The sequence below is a fragment of the Motacilla alba genome, chromosome 3, assembly GCF_015832195.1.
Source record: "Motacilla alba alba isolate MOTALB_02 chromosome 3, Motacilla_alba_V1.0_pri, whole genome shotgun sequence".
NCBI lineage: Eukaryota > Metazoa > Chordata > Aves > Passeriformes > Motacillidae > Motacilla > Motacilla alba.
Window position 1 is genome coordinate 91,513,771 of NC_052018.1, and position 22,550 is coordinate 91,536,320.

At 38.9% G+C, this 22,550-nt stretch overlaps 1 protein-coding gene across 2 annotated transcripts in view; it reads right to left on the reverse strand.

Moving 5' to 3' along the window:
• LPGAT1 (lysophosphatidylglycerol acyltransferase 1) overlaps positions 1–22,550 on the reverse strand; it is a 59,122-nt gene that overhangs the window by 16,580 nt on the left and 19,992 nt on the right. For both annotated transcript variants that reach the window (XM_038131127.1, XM_038131126.1), the window contains exons 4-6: positions 14,639–14,757; positions 9,451–9,546; positions 7,082–7,355 (exon numbers count right to left, since the gene is read on the reverse strand). In XM_038131127.1, the coding sequence (XP_037987055.1) occupies positions 7,082–7,355; positions 9,451–9,546; positions 14,639–14,757 (489 nt within the window). The remainder of the gene's footprint in view (positions 1–7,081; positions 7,356–9,450; positions 9,547–14,638; positions 14,758–22,550) is intronic.

Sequence of the window (22,550 nt, forward strand, 5' to 3'; positions counted from 1 at the left end):
CCACTCTAATTTTACAGATCTACCACACACCTGAAGAAATCTGCAGCACTCAGTCTGAGCAGCACCCTGAAAGCCACAGTTACTGACTCCACCTAGAATGTACATGCAAGGACTGGCTAGCAAGTTTCTACCTGCATTTAATTTCATTTCATTTGCATTTAATTTAATTAAGTGTGAAAAGAAAATTACAGCAATGCTATCACATGTATCTATCAATTATTTTAACAAGCAGACAGTGTTTTCTTGGTGTCTGCTCATCAGTGGAGTTGTACTGCTTCATTAAAAATGCACCGCTCCAACAGGGCTAGACAGCATTTCCTAAAATTTAGATTATGAGTTCTTAGCAGCATGCAAATACTATTCCAAAACTTGACCCAGGGCAAGCTGCATAGGTCAAGCTGAAACATTCAGCGTTACCTTCTGGAAACACAGTATTTTAAACCCCTGACAGACACATGAAATGAGAACTGGAGGCTGCAGGCTTGCCAGCATCATGACAGAGTGCTTGTCAAGTCTCTCTTAAGAAAAGCACTAACTACAGAGTGCTTCATTTTAAAAGTAGCAATGAATTAGAGAAGAGCCAATATGAAATTAATATTATATCAACAGAAGTATTAATTTAGAAATAGATTTTGAAACAAAGTCATTCAAGTTATTATTTTCCCAGATGTAAAGCAAGAATGGATAAAGGCAAGTAAATTGCCAAAGTTAAATTGCCTAAGTGAGTAAGCAACAAAGATCACTAATTGCAGTGAAAAAGTGCCAGATGAATATGGGCACATTTTCTAATTATTTACAGTAAAGTGTTTCAAAATAATTTATTCAATATTTAGCTATATTCAAAGCTGTTCTTTCAGCGGATAATGGTTTGCACTTCATTAAGGGAAGACTCCTGCAGTTCTCTGATGCGCTGATTTCCCACCTTCTGCTTTTGTGAAGAGAGCTGCTGCAGCACTGAATTCTTCAGTCCAGCTCCAAACTCACCTCCAACCCTTTTCAGGGCAGGGTGAGGGAAAAAACCAGACAGCCCACCAGAAACCCCAGGCCAGGAAGAAAAAGTGCTGAGAGCAACATCAGCTTCTACAGACCTCCTTTTAGAGCAAGCAGGTGTTAGTGCAGCTACCTCCATGTGCTCTCAAATCACAGTATTCGTGCACGCTCTGGTTTAAAATAAGCCTTACATAATCATCCAAGATATCTGACTGCCAAAAAAACCCTACATCACCAAGGATTTAGGAAAATTAATTTTGAAATACATCATGTAATTTTTTTTTTGGGGGGGCAGGGTTATACTGGGTTACACCTGCTCATAAACAAATCTATTTTAAAGCCCAGGATCTATGACAGATCCTGAAACTGGAAAAAAACCTGACAACTGCAAAAAACACAAAAGGAGGGTACCTAAATATCTCCAAGGATGCTGCTTTCAGGTGTAAGCAGACCTCTGGCCAAGAATAAACACTATTATTTTTTAAATGGAGCACATTAACAGGAGCTCAAACCAAAGCCTGCTGCATTATTTGTAATATGGTGTGAATCTCAGGTCTGGCATTTCTACCTGAGAAATCAAGGAGCTGCATACACCTGTGCTAAAGAACTCCTCTCACCCGGCTTGGCCAACTCAGCCACACCTTTCTGACAGCCAAACTCTTCCAACTTTCTGCCTACCATTAAAAGACACTGTTATCTTTCATTTCTAGTACTTGCTGAAAGACTGAGCAGCCTGACTGTCAGAGGCTTCAGCAGAAGAAGCTGCTGCAGAGACCATACTTTAGCTGATCTCTCCAAGCACTGGTTTTTCTGCTGTGGTGTCAGTCTGCTTGCCACTTCCAGCACAGGTGGAAGATACAGATTCTTCAAACTGCTTGAAAATGTTAACAGTCTGATTCTTTTAAAATAGCACATAAGCCTTCTGAACATTCCCACAGGCACCTGCCCTACACAGAGCACCCAAACCCCACAGCAGCAAGGCACCTTAGTGTGAATGGTACATATTTGCCTTATGAGTGCTAAGACAAAACTGAACAATCACATGGAACAGCAGCTTTCTGGCCTAGACAAAAAAAAAATCAAAAGTAAATTTTAAACAGCTTCCTGTTTGTTGTTTGGGGTTTTGGGCTTTTTTCCAAATCATCAGCAGAGGCAAATCTTCAGAACTATTTTCTTCACTGTGGCTCCCTATCTACTCAGATGGAAATCATCATCAGAGTCTTCAAGGCACTTGAGCTGTCACCCTCTGAAGTCCTTTCACAACTTGACTGTCTACAATCACAAATTTATGGGGGTTCAGAGTTTCTCTTCATTGCCCCTCTTTGTCCTCCCTGGGGTTGCTATTTCCTGGGGTCAACTCATGCTAAACACCAGATCAGACAATGTACAGAACCCCTCAAACGCACCAGCAGATGGGACTGATGGGCCAGCACTGCTGCCAGCACCCACATTCCAGAAGAAGGTTTTAGTGCCACTGAGAAAAAGAATAAACCACAGACAGATTTCAGCAAGAAAGCTTGCCTTCAGCTGAGCTCTGCATGGTGTCACACTGCCAGACTGGATTCAGAGTGGAAAGAATGCACCAGCCAGGTGTGGACCTGAGGACTGCAGCTTGCACTTGGAAAAGAAAGTATTTGTTAGCATTCACCAGTGTTCAGGTGTGGCTTCCTGAACACTTGCACCACACTGAATGCAGCCAAAGAGGCTGCTGGCTCTCCCTGCACAGCAATCCATTCTTGCAACTTGTTGCTTGCTCTCTACTTGTCCTTGTGAGATCAACTGGATCACTGACCCCAGAATTAACTTTTTTCTCCAAAGATTAACTCTCAGAGTGAACATATTACTCATCATTCCAAGATTTTGATGCAACAAACCACCTGGAACAGAACAAGAAGCCTTTTTTCCAGGGGGAAGAAAAAACAACAATCAAAAGCTTTCTCACATGTTATTCAAGTCACATTCCTCAGGTAACAGTGAATGAAAAGGTTTGATTTTTAAAAAAATCAATTACGAAGTTCAATTTACAACCCTGCAGAAGTGAAAATTTAATTTCTCCGAGAGAAACAGCATCAGAACTGATTGTACTCTGCTGCATTTGAAAACAGAAAGGTAAGATTTCAGCATGGCTCTGACTAAGCTCATAGTAACTTTATCAGACAAAAAATCGCGGCATGGTAAAATAAAACAGACTTTAAAAAACACACTGTGTTGGATCAAACAAGTTGGATCAAAAATAAGCTCTGGAATGTGCACCTCTGAAGAACAATAGCTCCAAGCTCCTTTGAATTGTCAGCTTTTGGCATTTAGAACATTTTGATGGTTCTGAAACTCACAAAATCAATTCTTATCAACTGAAGAAACAGTGTATTTGCAACAATGTCAAATACTAAGTGTTGTGCTAAAAGAATTCTAAAAACTGTAAAATACCCCTGTGAACACACACTTGGGTCACTGCCGGGTTAGGGTGATGATGGCTGTTCATCAAGTGTTTTTATACTGCTCATTTTCTATTCTGCACTAAAACCTTCTGGAATGCAGGTGCTGGCCCATCTGTCCCATCTGGAGGCTTTCATCAGACATCAGAAGTACCTTAAACTCTCTTTTCAGGGACAGACATCACTTATCTACATTCTCTGCATTATTTAGCTTCAACAGTGGTCACGCTATCAAATGACTGCACTACCTTTCCTAAGTTTTTCCATCCTTCTATTAATTTAGGAACATAATTACATAATTTTGTTAAACTAAACAAGAGTTTCAAAAGGCAGCAAATGCAATAAGCATTTCATAACTTAATGTAGTATTTACCAGCAATAAGTTAAAATTCACTTCGATGAAGGTTGGTACTTGGGTTTTTAAATTTGAAAGAAAACTGTTAAGAATAAAAAATTAAGACAGTAGAGGATTCTTGTCTGGAAAAGCCCCTGATAAAGAATTGATCACTTAAAGTACAAGAATTATCAAACAGTGTCAATTGTCTAGCTCAGGAACATTTGTTCTTCCTGTCACTTTACAGAGGAAGAATCAGCTCCTAAATGATGAAAAATTCATTACTAGCATAAAAATAAATTGAAAAGGGGACTGGGTATTAAGATCATAATTAAGACTAATGAACTTTTGGGGAGGTTACTGAACCTTGCACTTCTCAATACAAACGCACCTCTACCAAAGGGATGCCGTAAATCAGATTAGAGCCCTTAGAGCAGGACTGATGATGTAGCATTGAGCTACAATTAGCCCAATTCTTGAACTACAACTTAAAGGCCACAGCTCCGGTGACATGTGACATACAAACGCCAGCTGGGCTGAGGAGCTGGGGCGTGACACAATCAAACAACTGTATCTTGGTTTGTGTCAAACTGTGATAACAGTACATTAAGGACAAACCACCTTTTATTTTAGTTTCCTCTGTCATCTTTTCTTCTTTCACCCAGTTTTACACACATCTCTCCAGCTGAGAAAGTAGAATGGTATCAAATTCACAATGGTATAAAAGCAACAAGGATCATTTAAAATGAATTAAGTACTAATAAAATGACAGCAGTCAAGAACAGAACTGTGTATCATGACTCAAAACAGCTACCAAGGAAACTCAATGGGAAGAGGACATAATTTTTGATGAGGCAAACTCTTAATCTATAAACCAACTTAACTAAAATCATGTGGGAGAGCAAGGTGAATTACCTTAAGTATCAGTAAAGCTTGGTGGAAACAAAAAGACGGGGAGAATAATAAATGATGTACTAGAAAGCTTATTATAGTAAACTGAATAATTTGGCAACCCAGGACTCCAGGAACATTGTTAAGATAGTACAGAGCACAAGAAGTGCTGCAGATGAAAAACGTGTCCAGCAAACCATGAAGCTCAAGTGTGATGCTTCTGCTAAAGAAACCACTTCCCAAGCAAAGGAGAAGAGTTATAATGTACAAAAGGTTTGCAGGCAGTCTCTATGCCACCCACTGGCAAAACCTTTACTCTATGCACTACACCTGGCTCTAGCACCCACAGGTCAACAATGGCCACCTGAACAGGAGGGAAGCTTGATTTCACTGACATGGGTTTTTCATGCGATTAAAAAAAGGGAAAAGATGGAAGAGATTAAAAGTAAAGATATCCACTAACTTTAACTGTTAGACTTCTAACTTTATAATATAACCACAGCAATTTATAGAACTATATTTCATTCAACTCAAACGTTTTCTGACATGGCAAGAGACCAATAAAAGCCTTCAGAAAGCAACAGATGAGAGGAGGAATCTTTTATACAAGATACAATCAAGAACTAATATTCCATACATCTCTGAAAGGGGAAGTTTTATAATGCTGGAAATGTTTTTGTGAGCTTAAAAAAAGAGAGGACATAAATACCTCAGTGTCAGTATGTATCAAACACTACTTTTTCCTAGCATATAAAATTTACTTTCACTTTCCTTTTTCACCCCTTTTAGTACATTTTCAAGTCCATTACTATGAAAGAGTGACAGCTAAACCCACGCATTTCATTCCTATTTTTGCCCAATTATCCTTCCTTGAGTAGGATGGACAATACGGTTCCATTTTATTTCTGAGAGAAATCCTTTATTTTAGTACCCAGTTAGGTCCACTACTATCAAATGCTCGTTTCTCTAGGGTCTGAATGCTGCCACTCAAAGAGGGAAAAAAAAAAAAAAAAGAAGCCAAGTTTGATGTTCAGCTAAGTTAATAGCAACCTAAGAATAGGAAAATATAAAATAGGTATTTCACAAGCACTTCTGGTCTCCCTCCAGAACCAGACAACTTATAATTAATTTGGGGAAATTCTTACTCTCCATAACTTTTAAAGACAGCAAGAAATAGAACAGGAACAGGCCAAACTTTCCTCCTCAGAAAAACTCAACTTTCTAATAAGAACTGGGGTATTCAGTTTCTCTCTTTTAAACCTGAAATGTTTTATGACAACAAGAGCTTTCTTCAGCCTTTCTTTTCTGAATGTAGCTTGACAGGAAACACTCTGGTGCATTCCACAGCTTGATTTTTCAGCTCATTTTAAATCCTACCTTCACCTCGCCTAGAACATCACCTCAATTTATTTCTTATATTGAGAAGAATAACTTCAAAACTAAAAATCTGGAAGCAATTTCTGTACAAGGGTTCTTGCTAACCCTGAGCTTTGAACTTCAGACAGAAAATAATTTACAGTCCTCTGCATATGTAGCTTCATTAGTAAGGATCTTTGTTTCAAACTGCTAAATGATTATCAAAATCTGGCTGTGGAAACACCAGCCCCACCCATCAGTAAGAACCTACCACAACCCCCCAATCCATTGTTTCTATAATAAGTAACAGAAATCCACAAGGAAGTTAAGAAAGATCTAACCCTGCTCTTGAACATGCCAGGAAGTTAATTTTAAAAAGAGACTAAAGCACCACATCCCACAACCACAGGCATTATTTATATCCCAGCTATACCCTCCCCTCTAGCCCAGGCACCCCAGAACAATAATGCTGCAGGAATATTCTTATTCTCTCATAACCCTTCTGACATGACAGCCAAACAATCCTTCAAATCTAGTGACCAGGGACAGTTAACTCCGGCAACAATGGAGACAGGCAACACAAAGATCTGTACCGAACAGAACAACCTAAACTCAGTGGAAAATAGTTCAAGAAGGGGAATAAAGTATACAGCAGTGGATGCAAAGAAACTTCTAAAGCCTGGAATAAAAATATGACCATAGCCAGCATATTCCAGAAAGACTTTTACTATAGTTCCATGCTGTCACAAACCAGGGCAAACCATCAATCTTGCCCAAAGGAGTAGATCATCTTCTTGGCCACTCTGAGTGCCTATTCCAGTATCTGCTTCACCCATCGCGTGAGACAAGCCAAGCACTCACGCAGCCATACCACAGACTAAATCAAATTAAAACTAAGGCGTTTTGCTTTTTGTCTCAACATCAAAAATAAAGTTAGCAGAACTAAAACTAATTATGAAAACATTTATACAATGTATTTGATAGCTGAAGAGACCAATTCTACACAATGTTTTTTTTTTACTCAAGTCTTTGACATTTAATTTGCTTTATACTCATATGGTGAAGTGATCTTTACCTTTTCTCACAGAATCTCCACCTGATGGAGTTCCATTTTCTTGTGGCGCTACAAGTGTTTTCAGAATTACTTGTGTTGCCCCAAGTCTTGGCAGGGTGACATGGTTAAGAAATGGCAAATTGTTTTTCTTGGCAAATGCCTGGCTTGTTTCTCTTCTTTTCCTAAGAAAGCCACCCTCTGGAAATAAAACAATCCATTTCCGATTGCGGCTCCTGTAATATTTTTCTAGATGATCTTTGAGTAACACAAGCTGCTGGTCACGGTGTGTTCTCCCCTGTAAGGATAAAACATTATCTAAATAAAATGACTGCTTTAAAGAGGTAACATCAGACACAATTATTACACTTCTAAGGTTTCTCTCTTTTCAGAGATAAAAATAAGCCCCTGAGACAACAAAAAGCAATGCTCTCCTTGGAGTACCTACTGCAGGCCTATAGACCAGGCCTCAGCTGGGTTAGCACAGCAGAACCACAGACCTCACTCAGATCTGCACTGCTCCAGTGACTCACTCATTTCTCCTCTTTGGTGCATTAGGACAACTTCTTCATTTAAAAACAGTAAGATACAGCCTTAATTACTGCACAAATATCTTCAGGAACAATCGTTCCTCTTCCCATCTCTGCATGCACCAAGCTATCCAAATTTTCAGAGGAATCTCTTTACATTAATTAGCATTTTTGAGTGTTTCAAAGTGACCTTGTCAAATCACTCAAAAGACACAGGCGGGCAGAATTAAAGCTCTCCTCAGCAGAGGTGATTTTACTTCTCTGAAATGTCAACAAAACTGCCACAAACACTGCACTGTTTGGTGGTTAGTTGGGTTTTTTGGTCAGAGGAAGGAAGAGGGAACACGTAGGGTGGAATGAAAGACAGTATTTTACTAAAAGTGAGTTTTGTGAAAGTGCTTCTTCTACATTTAAGTCTCCCCATTGCAATTACTTCCAACTTAGCACGAGAGGGAAGGAAAAGGCTCTGCCTGCTCATATTAATGCAATTATAAAGCAATATAAAAGTCCTCAGTTAAGCCAGTCCTTTCTTATCAGACCACAGGACTCCAGGATAGCACAGTAGTTAAGAAAAGAGCAGTGAACAATAACCACCCAAATATTACTAGAGTTAGGCAAAGGACCATTACTCACTCATATGAAGTATTTTGCCACACCCAAAGGCTAACAGCCTAGAAACATTAATTGGCTTATCTTCAGACTCACAATGACATCATTGTATCTGTGATGTTGTCTATGTCAGCCACTTTACAAAAATGAGGAAAAACCTTAGTTTTTGCAGCTCAGTGATGGTTTGGTTTTGTGACTGGAACTGCAACCCCACACTCAGAAATTGTAACTAACAAGGTGACAGCCTTGAGTACCTCAAAATGTGCATATTGTAAATTCCACCTATTGGAACAGATTTATATTTTACAAAGCATCCAACCCCGTTCCTTCCATCCATCCTCTGACAATGCACAGCTGTGAGCTTCTAGAGATCTTTGTTTTCTAACTATGCCTCTAGTGTTAGTGAATCTCACTTCAGCTGTGTACTGCTGTGATTAGGCATTTCTTTATTTCATTCTGAGTAAATTAACTTCTTCTCTGCAATGTGAAAATTCATTAATTCTCTCTGGCTCTCAACACATTTTATGTCCAGACAAAGGAAAACGGAGAGGAAAGAAACATGTATGATGGTGGTGGATATTGCAGTTCATGTAACTGGAAACAGGTTCATGCTTTTCATTGGCCTCCTGAATTTCTACTTGAAGAGTGCAGTTTGATCAACAGCCACCAAACAACAAAAAACCCTACCCAAGCTGTATGAAATACTCTGAGGGTCTCATTCATTAATACTTCAGATGTTGAGCTCAATAGACATTCTTTCCTAATGCTCAAATAATAATTAACCTTCAAGAACCAATTAATTACTATTTACACAGCTACATCACCACCTTAAATTGATCCACTACTATGTCATCATCAAAAGGGACAGACCTGACTTTCCTAATTTGAAACTCTGCAGCCAGAACAATGACCTAACCAGACAGACTCTCTGCATGGCTTCAAGGTCACTAAGGAAAGATGAGAGGTGTGCTCAGAAACAGAGATAAAAAGGACTGCCCAAGTATTTTGCTTGTACACCTCTCTCATAATAGGCTCCCTTCACAACTGGATTACATCATCATTTGTGTCTATACAAATAATAAAAATAGCTTGGGAAATAAAGTAGCTTCAGAACAAAGACCTCCTCAATTATACACTTTACAGCAAAGCTATTTCGTTGTGCAAACCAACCACGAGGTGGTAAGTGAGTCTCATAACACCATGATGTTCCAAATACAAGGATAAATCAAAGCACTATTATGTGTTTCCATTTACCTGTCTTATAAAGAAGTCTCCATGGATTAGAGACACAATGCCAAAGTTTGTATACTTAAAAATATGGTCCATCAGCCACATCATCTGACGGACAACCTGAAAAGTAAAAATAAATTTTAAAAATGAGTGAATTATCAAGTGCAGAGAATGATGAGTTATGTACATACTGGTCACATCCTTGTCACTCTTACAACAGCAATAAAACTAGCAAATTAATAGAATAAGGTCCTTTATGCCCAAAATATAAAGCAGCACAGGCGCTATGCTTCTCCTTGAGAGTAGGATTAAATAGCTGCCTTTTTATTATGTAATATACAGTTCTACAGTATTAGCCACGGCAGAGCAGCCTCTTGTATCCCTGAGAATATCAAAGCCTGCTGCTTGTCCCAGTCAGGCAGCACAGTGGGAAGGCAAAAACAGAGGCTGAGCTGATCAATACACTTGACCATGCTTCTTACAGGACAGTGAAGGCAGCTACTTTACCTGTCCTTTGAGATTTAAAATAGGAGAATTACTCCCAACAAAGTAAACAAAAGAAGGGAAAAGCTTCTTTTCTCACAAGGTCGTTTTCTTCTCTCCCTCCTACATGTAGTTCTTGAGAAGGGTAGGAAGTGGTTCCCCACAACTGGAAAATCCAGTGTCTCTTACATGTTCCCAATCATAGGCTAGGCTGCCTTTTCTCTTCCGTGGGTTATGAGGCCACAGCACGACTGACACAAGTTCACTGAACCTGAAGTCATGTAAGACAGTACTCTTCCATTTACCACTATCAACAAAGAATATGAAGGATTGTCACATTGCTCTGGTGGTCAGATGATCACGCAAGCACCTTCTGCTTTGCATCTTTCTCACGCACTTTGAGGCAAATACAGAAGAAAGCAGCCTAAGAAATAAAGGTAACATGCTACCATCCCTTCCTGTCTGCCAGTGGATGCTACACATCCAAAGGACCTAAGGCACACTATGTATTTGTGAGTGACAAAAGAAAAATTAGTTCCTAGATCCAATGCCTTACTTGAGACTAATACTGGTGAAATTGTTTATCCTACAGTGATCTCTAGGCCTGTGTTAAATTAAAGTGAGCATCTTAAAGCCAAATTCTTCTCTGCAGACATTAACATTCTTTCTATTTCAGTAAACTAAAAAGCTTTATTAAAAAAAAAAAAAAAAACAAAACCAAAAAAAACAAGAAAGAAAAGGTGTGCCCTAAGGACAAGAGTCAAAAAAAAACATCACTCAGAGGTGTTACTGTTCATCAAAGGCACTACAATAAACTCATGCCCATGCATCACCCAAAGGGGACAGGCTGGTGCAGAGAACCACATCCTTTGATAGGAACACCACCAAAATTTCACTAATGATGATTTAGCCTGCAGCATACTCAGGCCTGCCAGTGTTCATCTACTACCTTAGCATTCTGACAACTACCTTCTATTGCATAAAGCAGAAGTTAAACCAACATAATCTATTTTACTGGAGGAGATAAGCAAGCTTAATACTCTGCTTTGCTGGAAAGAAAACATGTCTTTTGAGGAGTTAACACTGGTCCCAGATGTTCCATGGCAATCCTGGATGAGGAACTCTTGCCCAGCAGTGCTACGGCTTCTCCCCTACCATACCACTTGATACTGTCTTTTTCTTTAGATAATGGCAGATTTATCCTGCAAGTTGATCACTGCTCTTCAAAGCCTGAAGTCCATCTCACCTTGTTTCAGGTGCCACAGGGCTTCTACCTAGCATCCCTGAGCTTCCCCAGTCTTTCTGAGGAGTGATGAGATTTTGTCAAAGGTAAGTGTGACACACAAATTACAACTGAGGCACACACAGTCTGCAGTGTGTGGGCTACAAAGAGACAAACTTCAGAGCCCAGTGATCATAAATCTGCCTGTAAGCCTAGGCAATGGTAAGAAGCATGAAGAGAAAGTATTTTTATGTATGAAATAACATATACATATACTAACATACCAAATCAAAAAGCAGTTCAAAGAATAGGACACAGCTGTCTTGTCTGCATTCAAAAAGCAAATTACATTAATGGATATTCATTTTATTCTGCTAGCAAGGGCAGAATAGAGGACACTGCAAAATTTTGTTGGTAACTTTTCTATATAGTGACTCTTCTATTTAGTATACTCAGGAATAAAACAACACTTATGAGACGAGCCTCTTATCACTTGCATTTCAAGGAGGTTCAAATAAAGACATTTAGAAGCATTCTGAACACAAATTAATAGTTGTTGATAGCTTCAAAGAACTTTTGGATGCCACTTTAGGTCCTTTTTCCTTCACGCTTCCTGGTTAAGTAAATTCAGAAGCTAGAAAAAGCTTTTTACAACTACATTAAAAAAAAAAAATCTAGGTGCCTTCTATTCACAGGCCCACTTCAGTCTACACAGATTTCATAACAAAGCAACCTGGACAAACTGAGTTTCATCTTTCAAGCACCTGTAACTTAACAATGAAATCTGAGAAAGCACGACTTGAAATCTGCACGCAAACCCCTGCAAGCTGCACTTCTGTCCCCACTACACCCTTCCTGCCACTGCTTTCTGTTCCAAATCAGAAAAAAACCCAACATTTATCAGTCCTAATCCAGTCAGAAAGCAGTAATAGCAGCATTTTAACCTACTTCTTTGTGTTAAACACATAAACTTCAATATTTATGAGACCACAACTTACTTACTGATTTTTTTTAACTCTTACTTTCACAAAGAAATTGGAACAATTTCTCAAACTTTAATAGAAGTGTAATTAGGTCACTTCTGGTTCACCTGAAATTTTGCTGTTTGGCTTCTATTATGGTATAATGTATTAATCAAATAATTTCAATCCAGTCCTTCCACTTAAATTCTAATTTTTAGCTAAAGTTCCACTTCTCTAATGAGAGATAATTTTTTTCTTATTCATGTAAGTGAATCTAAAAAACCAGAAATATCTCAACACATGTATTTTATCTTACTGCTTTGTGAGATTAAATTTACTTAAAACAGATAGGCTACATTTTCATTGGTATATAAGGATCTATAAAATACTGGGAAAAATTACCATCATGGCTCCTGACACCATCCTTGGGAAACACTGTCAAGTTACAAGACTGTCTCATGAGTCTGCCTCACTACATAGAAAAATCCAGAACTTTAAATTGAACACTTCTGATGTCTTGTGTGTTTTTAAACACATTTTTTTAAAGCAGCATCAAACTCTAAGCGCTTGCAGATTACATCTGGTTTTGGTCTGTACTGGCTGGTAAAAGCAAGCAAAAGAAGTTCTGGACTAACACAAGCTTAACCCTCCTAAACAAAAAAAAATTCCCGAAAATTACAATCTTGCTGATAGATGAGTATCAAGCTTGTGAAGGACTCCATGTTAAGTTTAAACTGGCTTTAAGGAAAGCTGACTAATTTAAGCATTTGCATACTGTACAATGATTATTTCTGGACAAGAAGGTGTATTTTTTTTCCTCCAGTACTTTCACAGTCATACTAAGTAAAGACAATTCTCTTTAGAAATACGAAGCATGCTATTTAAAAGCACCTGATCCAGCAAGTTCTAGCGAACATAAACTATCCTGATCTTTCTCATTATTTTCAGCCACTTGTACTACTCATGCTGTATTTTAAGCTCATATTGTTTTACTTCTTTATTAGCTAAAAACATCAAAGCCATACTAAGCTGTGGACATGCACATTCCAAGAGCAATGACTGCAACTACTTAAGGGAAAAAATAGTGATTTTAGGGATTTTCTGCCTTTTTTAAAACATGCAAACCTAATAATTTCCGTGGAGAAGATTGTTTGTGATCTCAATGCCTTCCTTCATTTTTAGTATCTTCTACATTCACTGAAACTTATGCTGTCTTGACTGAAACATTTAAGCTACGGGGTCAAATGGGATAAGCATGACTTAGAGTTATATCTATAAACTAGTGGTTAAGGTCATATGCCATACATATCCACAGGACTACACCCTCACAGTCATATCTTCACCACAAGATTGTCCTATGTACAATTTTGATGAGGGAAATTAAAGAGCTTATTCTGTATTTCTATGCAGAGTAACACAGAATACCATATATGCCGAATTCCCTCAATTCCAAAAGAAATGAAAGCAATCAAAAGTACTTTTACAACAGCCTGTTCTAGACTAGAGTAGAAAGATAGAAAGAAAAGTCTCTGCTCCATCTTGAGTACCATTTTCATACTTTGTGAGGTGGAGTTGTTTAGAAGGTTTTTTTTTATTGGTTGGTTTGTTTTTTTTAAATCAACTTTGCTGTCATAAGCAAGATCTGGAAAACTTTCTAAAAAATGGTAAATCACTGAAAAAGGTAAGCGTACCCATAACTATATTAATTTGCACTAAGAAAAACAGAGGCAGGTACAAATTGTGCAGATGCAACAAAAACCAGTTCTTGTTTCCTTGTTTCTTCAAGGTATGATGAAGGAAGCAACACAGGACACTTCAAGAAAGAAGACAACACTAAGATACAGCTGATGCATTTTTTCAGCTCGACAGGTATGCCTCCTGCCCTTTGTAGCCTAATCACACACACATGCCCTTCTTCCTGATTTGTACATAAATTTGATCTCCTGTTAGATCCTATACTCTCGTTTCCACTCCTTTGATATGAATTTTCTGAACAGCAATGCATGGAACAATTAACATTAGTTAAACTTCTCACCAAGAAATCCTTAAGGGCTTGTAAAATAAGAGCTCAAGTAATTTGGACCTTAGCTAGGTAGCTTAACTTTGGCATGCCCTCATCCTGCCAAAATCCCATACACAGCTTGCTCTAACTTTGAGAAATATTCCATGCTGGAATAAAGTCATAACCAAGAAGCCGGAGCAGTGTTGGTCTGAGCAAATTTGGCTTGAGTTGCACAAAGGCATGAGGCAAGATGAAAAAGTCAAGTACACGATTGCTTGTGAGGAGATCTGCTTCCCTCTGCGTTAACCTTGACTGGATGCACAGTGACTCAGCTCACAGCTCACCTTCTCCAAAGACAACGTTCAGGGTCTATACCTGCTCCAAGCTACTGGCTGTCACACTGGACCAAATCCAAACGAAAAGCTCCCTACTGAGATGACCTGGTGGCTTAACACCCCAAAGTGAGCCATTAGGACCACGCAGGGATGTGACCAGAGAACACAGCACACACAGCAGCCACCCCCTGCCCCGGATGTAGCCTACCGTGCCTTTATCCTGAAGGCACATCATCAGAGTGCAGACGTCACCCGTCGCTTGGTGGTTCACCAGCACCATGGCTTCATCTTCTGACACTGCTTTAACATCATCACCCCATTCCACTACTATTAAAAAAAAAAAAAAAAAAAGGGTGAATTTAACAATGAGAACATGGAAATTTTTCTATCAACAAAACGACCCCACACCCAGACTATACTCATAAATAATTCTATAACATATAATCATAAAGAAACCTACATGCTACATGTCAGTTTATGTTGGCACATAGCATAAGGCAGGAATATTAGCAAGACTGTTTTTCCAAGCAGGGGGTATCCAGCTTAGTTTGAAACTGCATGCGCAGAATAAGAACAAAACAAAAATACTCTACCAGAACATGTGCACAGAGATTGATCTTTTTGTGTCATTACACCATTCTATATTTAGGGTCTGAAAATTACATAAGCTTTTTGACCCAGCTTTCGTATTCATCTATCTCACCTCATTAGATTAAAAAGAAAATTATATTGTCAACAGTGGGTTTTGCTGGCTGGGCTTGTTTGTTTTTTTTTAACTTAGCAATTTTTTTTTCATTTCTACACACACAATTATTATTCTACTCCAGTAAAAGCAAAACAAAAAAAATCTGTATTTGGATCATTAGGTTTAAAATGTTGTGTTAAACAAACTCATTCATTCAAATCTAAACAAGTTAGCTAAAGGCAAGGAAGTGGGTTCAGAAAATGCTGCTCAGATGACAGAATCTATTAGTTAATACTTTATAGACCAGATGCTCCAGCAGCAAGAGTGATGTCAGAAGGAAGATGCAGTTGATTATCATCAACACTTACACTGACCATCAAAACCATGCTGAGATAAGGAAGAGGGGTTAAAATTGATAGTTCCATTGTCTTGAAATAAGTAAGTAAGTGGAGAAAGAGAAGACTGCCTCCCAAAGAACACAGAATGGGAAACTAGGAAACATGAGCTATAAACTAAAGACCAGAATATGTCTAATGCTGCTACTGGGGCAAAGAGACAAGTGAGTAGAGTCTGTTTTTCTTCAGTGAGAGGGATGGACACTGCAGTGCAGGGTTAAGGGAAAGGATGGAGACAGGCAGAGGAGCTCTATGAAGTTCCAAAACAAAAATAAGATGCATTGCCCATGCATGTAGGACATAACTTTTTCTGTGTTTGTTCCATACCCTTAAGTGGTTCCTACTGGCTGTTATTTTCAGTTCTGACAACGAAGGGAATATTTCACCTGCACTACTGACTCTTTTGTACTGTTAAAAATTCTTCAGGCAGTGAAAAACTCTCAGCACAGGCTAATTACTGTCTTTTAATAGATGGTTTAACTGAGGCAAAGGTAATAGGCTACGCACTGAAGACAAGAAGCAATAGTCCATGCATAGCTTCCCTGTCCTTGAAGAAATCAATTACTTTCTAACAGCTCAAAAATGAGTACTGAATTGAGACTTGAATTAGTATTGAATTGAGACTTGAACACAAAATAAAAAAAAATAAAATGCTGTACTTGGTCACAAGTAGATAAAATCAGGCTAGAGATTTAAGGATGAAGAGCACTATTCATTCCATAACGTTCAATCTCCTTTCCTTTCCCTGGGAAAGCTAAGCACGGATCTTTCCTTATTTTTCTCACCATGAACTTGGAAGAGCCCCTTTATCCCTCCTCCTCACTATGTGCAAATTCCCTGCAATGCCCTCTCTCACTCAATGAATGCTGGAAAACGCTTGGCCATGGCAGTCGTAGTTGACACGCACCTTCCTCATCAAGTATTTCATGTATCTCACTATGGCAGTATCCCACAGAGCAAGAAATTAAGATGAAATGAGAATTGTTTTAAAGGGAAATGAATCAACCACATATCAACTTTGAAATTATTACTTCAGTGTTTCTATTAAGCAGCCAATATACAATAGTCTTACTGAACTGTGGCTTTCTACAAGTAATAAAAACTAAGTACTACATATATCAAGTATCTACAAAATCACATTTCTCACAAGTAGCTAATTGTTTCCAAAGAAATTTATTTTAGTTTTAATCACTCAGAGAAAATAAATGCACTTCTTTACTATAAATATTTCCCTGGAACACAGCAATTTAATACTAATGATTTAAACAGCAGAACAGTTTAAAATGAAGCTCTTCAAATGATTCAGAGATCTAACTTCACAATGGATTAAAATGAAGGTCATGACTGAAAAATCCAAGCCATGAGAAGCAGCATACAATTGAAAACAACTGAAGAGGAGAACTTATGAAGCTCGATTTGCTATAAAAAGGTACACTTTTAACATACTAGGTGAAGACTAATGTCTGACTTTGAAGCTTTCAGATAGGCCCAGTCAAAGAAAATACAAAGGAATACAGGGGAAAAAAACCCTCTCGTTACCTATTTTACCTACTGTTGTTAAATACAAGAGGGTATAAAACAAACAAGCAGCTCACAATGCACTAACAAGCTGCCAAGTAAGAAAAAGATGAGCTCTGTGATCCCACTCCAAACACAAGGTGAAGAAAAATGAAGTCTAATTTTATTCTTCAAACTGATTTACTCCACTCATTACACCTATCAACCAGCCAAGCCAAGAGCTCAGCTCCTGTGACTTAGCTGACAGGTAGTGGGTTATTAAATCCCAGGGTACCAGCTGGCCTCCCTCTAGCTTCTTCCCCCTCTGTCACTCCTCCTCAGGCCATCAGGCTGTCTCTTGTGCTTAATAACGCTTTATGGTCAATTGATTGACCTGATTATCAAGGAGAACAGAATCACTCTGTCCAAGTCCTTCACAGAGCATTTCTGGATTGCAAAGAAAACAGCAAACCACAGAAGTGTGCAGAAAAACCACTGCCACTACCACAGTTTTATAAAGAAGAAAAAAACAAACCCTCAAATCTCTAGAATTTTAAGTTCACTGTGTCCCTTTAAATTCACTGGAAGGAACAAATGCTGGTTTTCAATTCTCTCCCCGCACAAAGGAGAACCTTTTGCTTTAAGAAGTACTTGCACTATTACATTCCTCCACTGCAGTTGGAAACGTTGAAATCAAAACCTCAGCTGCATGGCAGCAGAACCAACAACACTGCTTTGCTCCACTGTAAGAAGACAAAAAACAGCTTAAAGACAAATATTTGTTATTTGGGGTCCTGAGATCCAGCAAACTTTCCTCCACAGCTTCTTTCTATTGCCAGAGCACATTTTCTTAAAGACAGCAGTTCTGTGTCTACAGCCTGACAACAGATTTCTGCAAATGCAATTTAACATAGTAAAATAACATAAAGGGAGTAAAGAGCAGGAAATCATTTTAATGCGGCAAGACAGAAGTGATTAGCTTAAAGACAGACTTCACTTGTGACTTCAGGTTGTGAGCAAAAGGCTTCACCAGAAAAGGATGAAGACAAATCTACTTGCAATTACATGAGCCCCAGGACAGAAATATTTATCCTTCTCTCATAAAAAGAAGTGCAAGATGTAGACCATCAAGAAAATATTTCATTTAATGAGCTGCAGACATAGCTTTTTATGAGCTAATCCTTATAGAGCTCCAAGAAGAGAACAAAAGTAATACAATTTTCTATATTTTTACTGAACTATTACTACCTATTGCAGGTTCTCAGAACACTTGGCTACTTTGCAATCATGTCCTTAATATAACTGTCTGCATGCAAGTGATGCTATGAATAAATATTCAAGCACTTACAGTAGTCATGAGGCTGAGCAAAGGACTACTAACCTAACTAACCATTCACTAGATTTATTTTATAGTTTTGAACGTACCTGGAAGAATGGCAGTCTACTGATTTGTGCAACTGCCCAGACATTAATATGAAGAACTTCATTCTGCATACTGTATTTTAAAACTTAAAAAATGCTCTGAAACTTTCAGCATCTCTTCTTTGTTATAGTCAGTAGTTTCACTACAGTGTGCCCTAAGAATTGGCATAGATCTCCTTGGCCTCATAACTTAAGTACTAATTTATTATTTCAAAAGGCACTGAGTTTTAAAGACTGACATTTTATGGCAAGGTCAGGGAAGTCACTTCAAGCATTCTAATCACAACTACTGAAACACAAATCACCTGAAAGTTACAATACATGTAAACATGTAATTGGTTTGGCTATCCACTTTCTTTGCTATTTAGACTTGAGTCCACACAATATTCACAACTTTCTCTAGAAACTGGGAGAAGTTAAGAACTTCCACTCCAGAACTTTCCACAGAATCACAGAATGGGTAAGGCTGGAAGGAAACACAATGACTCATGCAGCTCAACCTCCCTGCTCAAGCAGGTCATCCCAGAGCACATGGCACAGGATTGCATCCACACAGTTCTTGAATATCTCCAGTGAGGGAGACTCTCCACAACCTCTCTGGACAACCTGTTCCAGTGCTTGGTCACTGCACACTAAAGAAGTTCTTCCTCATATTCAGGTGGAAATTCCTATGCATCAGTTTCTGCACATGGTCCTTGTCCTATTGGCTGGCACCGCTGAGCAGAGCCTGGTCCATCCTCTGGTACCTCCCTTCAGATACCTAAGAATCTGATTGATGAGGTCCCCTCTCAGTCACCTCTCTCATCTTTTCCTCCTAAGAGACATGGTCCAGTCCCTGCATCATCTTTGTAGACCTCCATTGGACCAGCTCCAGTAGCTCCTTGTCTCTCTTGTACTGAGGAGAGCAGAACTGGACACAGCACTCCAGAAGTGGCCTCACTAGAGCAGAACTGAGGGGCAGGATCACCACCCTCAAACCTGCTGGCAATGCTCTTCCTAATGCACCCCAGGACACCGTTGGCCTTCTTGGCACAAAGCGCTGCTGGCTCACGGACAGTTGTTGTCCACCAGAACTTGCAGGTCATTCTCAGCAGAGCTGCTTTCCAGCAGGCCAGCTCCCAGACTGTGCTGCTGGTGCACAGGGTTGTTCCTCCCCAGGTACAGGACCCTGCCTTTTTGGACCCATACATAGTTTGTTTTCCCTTCTGATCACTTGCATCCATGTCACAAGACTTCACGAAAACTTGTTCCAAGAAGCTGCAGACTGGCAACTCTTAGAACTGAACAGAACCACCTTTAGTCAATTGCTTGGAAACCTTCAGCACAAATAAACAGCATTATTGAGAAACAGCCTTCCTCAAAAGCCACCTTGCTATCTAGCAGAAAGAATGTTATTGTTAGGTATTGAGCAGTGACTAATGCCTGACAACCAGGTTTCTATGTTTTAAACATTTCCCCTCCTAGTCAAGCATTTATGTCTGGCAAGTTGCAATCCTGTTTGACTGTTAATTCACAAACGACTCGTCAAAGCATGTTTCAACTGCAGTAACCATGTACAATTGTTCAACTCATTTGTCTCTCCTTAATAGATGGGATTCTTTGATAGCTGGCATTACGAAATCCCAGAAGTGACGCCAAAGGTTAAATACTACTTAGATGTTTTTTACCCTCCACGAAAAGGTGAAGGTATTAATCTCTGAGAACTGGTTGTCTACAGTGAAAAAAAGGAAAACAAAACATGAGCTAATAAGCTAATTATCATACAGTTAGTCTTTTACACTTATTAAGCATGTATTTTAGGGTCAGAATATATTAAAAAACACCTACATAAAATGAGACATATACTACTTCAAAGAGAAAAATAGCTCTTCTTATCCCACCCATTCCTTCCAAAATTCCTACTGCCAAGGAAGACTTCATATCTTGTTTTTAATAACACACAAGAGGTACAGATGATGAATAGAAATACAGCACAGAAAAGGAAGAAAAGAACATACATACAATATCATATCTCATTAAACATGGCTTCACTTAATATACTGTCCTTCTTCTATTAAAGAATGTACCCTTCCTAACAGAAGTATTGTTCATTTCAACAATATCCCCATTTTTAGGCTGTATACACGCAATTTCAAACCAGATTTTGCTAACAAAAAGAGCATCCTTTACAGATAACTTGATTCATATTTTTATGATGATAAACTGACCGCACTGACAATTTTTCCCTTTATTTCAATGAAGAAAACCATTTGAAATGGAAAATTCAGAGTAGGAACAGAAGCTAGGGAAGGGAAGGCTGCAAATAAAGGGAGGTTATTCCTACAATACATGTTAATAGGCCAAGGCTGGGTTTAAGATGCCCCAGTCACCATCTTTGTTTTTTTGTGACCGACCATTTTGCACACCGCTATGCTTCATTGTACAAAACAACAGAAATGCCTTTTTGCTCTCGGTTCTTCTTAGCTTCTGTTCCCTCCTCCTGCAGTTTAAAGTCAGATCTGCTTTGTGGACAAGAACACTTCAGTAGTCACAATATTTACCCCCTAAGTCAACCCACCCTCTTACTTCAATTAACCAACAGTCAGAAGTGTTAAAAAAAGGAGACAACTACAACAGAGATGCCCTGGCTCTGTCACCTTTCTAACCAACCCAAGAAGCAGGTTCTTCCTAAAGCACAGCAGTTCCTTTTGGAAATAGGCTCTAGCAATGACTGCTTTTGAAGACTGACTTAATTTTCTTGGAATGCACATTCAAGACCTCATGGGTACAGTTTACTTGAGCTCTATAATTCACTGGCACAAGGGATGACACTTGTGGCTGAAGAGAGGGCTCCTTTTACCCATATGTGAATGAGAATCAATAATCAGCAAAACCTTAGCTCACCTTCAAGGAAGCAAACTTCTTCCACTGATTTAAGTACTGGCAATACCATTTCAAGAGCTTCAGCATTTCACAGCTGTATTAGGCAAGCAGTTTATATGATGAGAAAACTTTTAAAATTAAAAGATCCTGTCAGAATACACAAGCTGTGACCACAGCACATATTTAAGGAAGTGTTCCAATATATCTTAAATATTACAAGAACACGTCTAGCACTGGACATACCCTCCACATTTTCTGGAGGTCTCAGTTATTTCATGCTGCTCCCACAAAACTGCTTGACATGTAGAGGCACCCAAGTCCCACATCTCATAGTTTTGATCATCCAAATTGGAAGCCCAGCTGCAGATGGTGGGACCTGCTCCCAAGGAGTAGTACAAGTCACAGAGTTTGTAGCCCCACAGGTAAACAGGAACTGTGAGATGTGAAGACTGATATCAGCTTTCATGACTACAGTAGTAATGAACTGTAGCAGCTGAGAAGGAACTCCGCTGTCTGTTTTGCCGCTTCTATTCTTAGAAAAGCAACTGCAAGACTGAAGAAGGAGATGGAGTACTGAAATCCTTTTGAAGCACCTCGCGCTCATGAGTCAGAGCAATCGTAGAAGGAGCAAGCTGAACAGCACATTCCTCCCCAGTGACAGATAAAATACATTAACCACCCAGAAGAACATCAATGCATTCATGAACTAATATCCTAAAGCTTTAATACCTTACATACTGCAGATGGTATAATGGCCAGGAGAAAAAAAAATAGTTTGTTTGAAGTCTAGAAGGAGAAGTGAAACAGTGGGGTAGTCTAGCAAGTTTTCTCACTATTAAAGAATATTTCAAAATAAAAAAATCAGCACAAGTAAAGGTTATTAAAGGATACTGCAATCAAATGATCAGGCCTAAAAGTTGTAAGTTGAAAATTATCCTGACAAGTACGCACACAAAAAACTACCTAGTTAGAAGCACATTGTCACCAAGGTCCTAAAAAGGCAGGTGAACCTGAGCCAAGAGTAAATGCAGTTCAGATTAACTGCCACCACTTCAGTTTATGTGCAAAGCTGACATCTTGTACCATTCTGGTCATTCCCAGTTACAGTGTGGAAAGAAATAATGTCAACCTATGTTCAAAAACGTCTATTTCCAACATGAAATAAAGACTGAATTTACAGGACTGTCTTTAAGATTACCATAAACCAAAAATTGGATGTAAGCTAAAGATGAACTTTTGCCTTTTCGTGGTCAAAACAC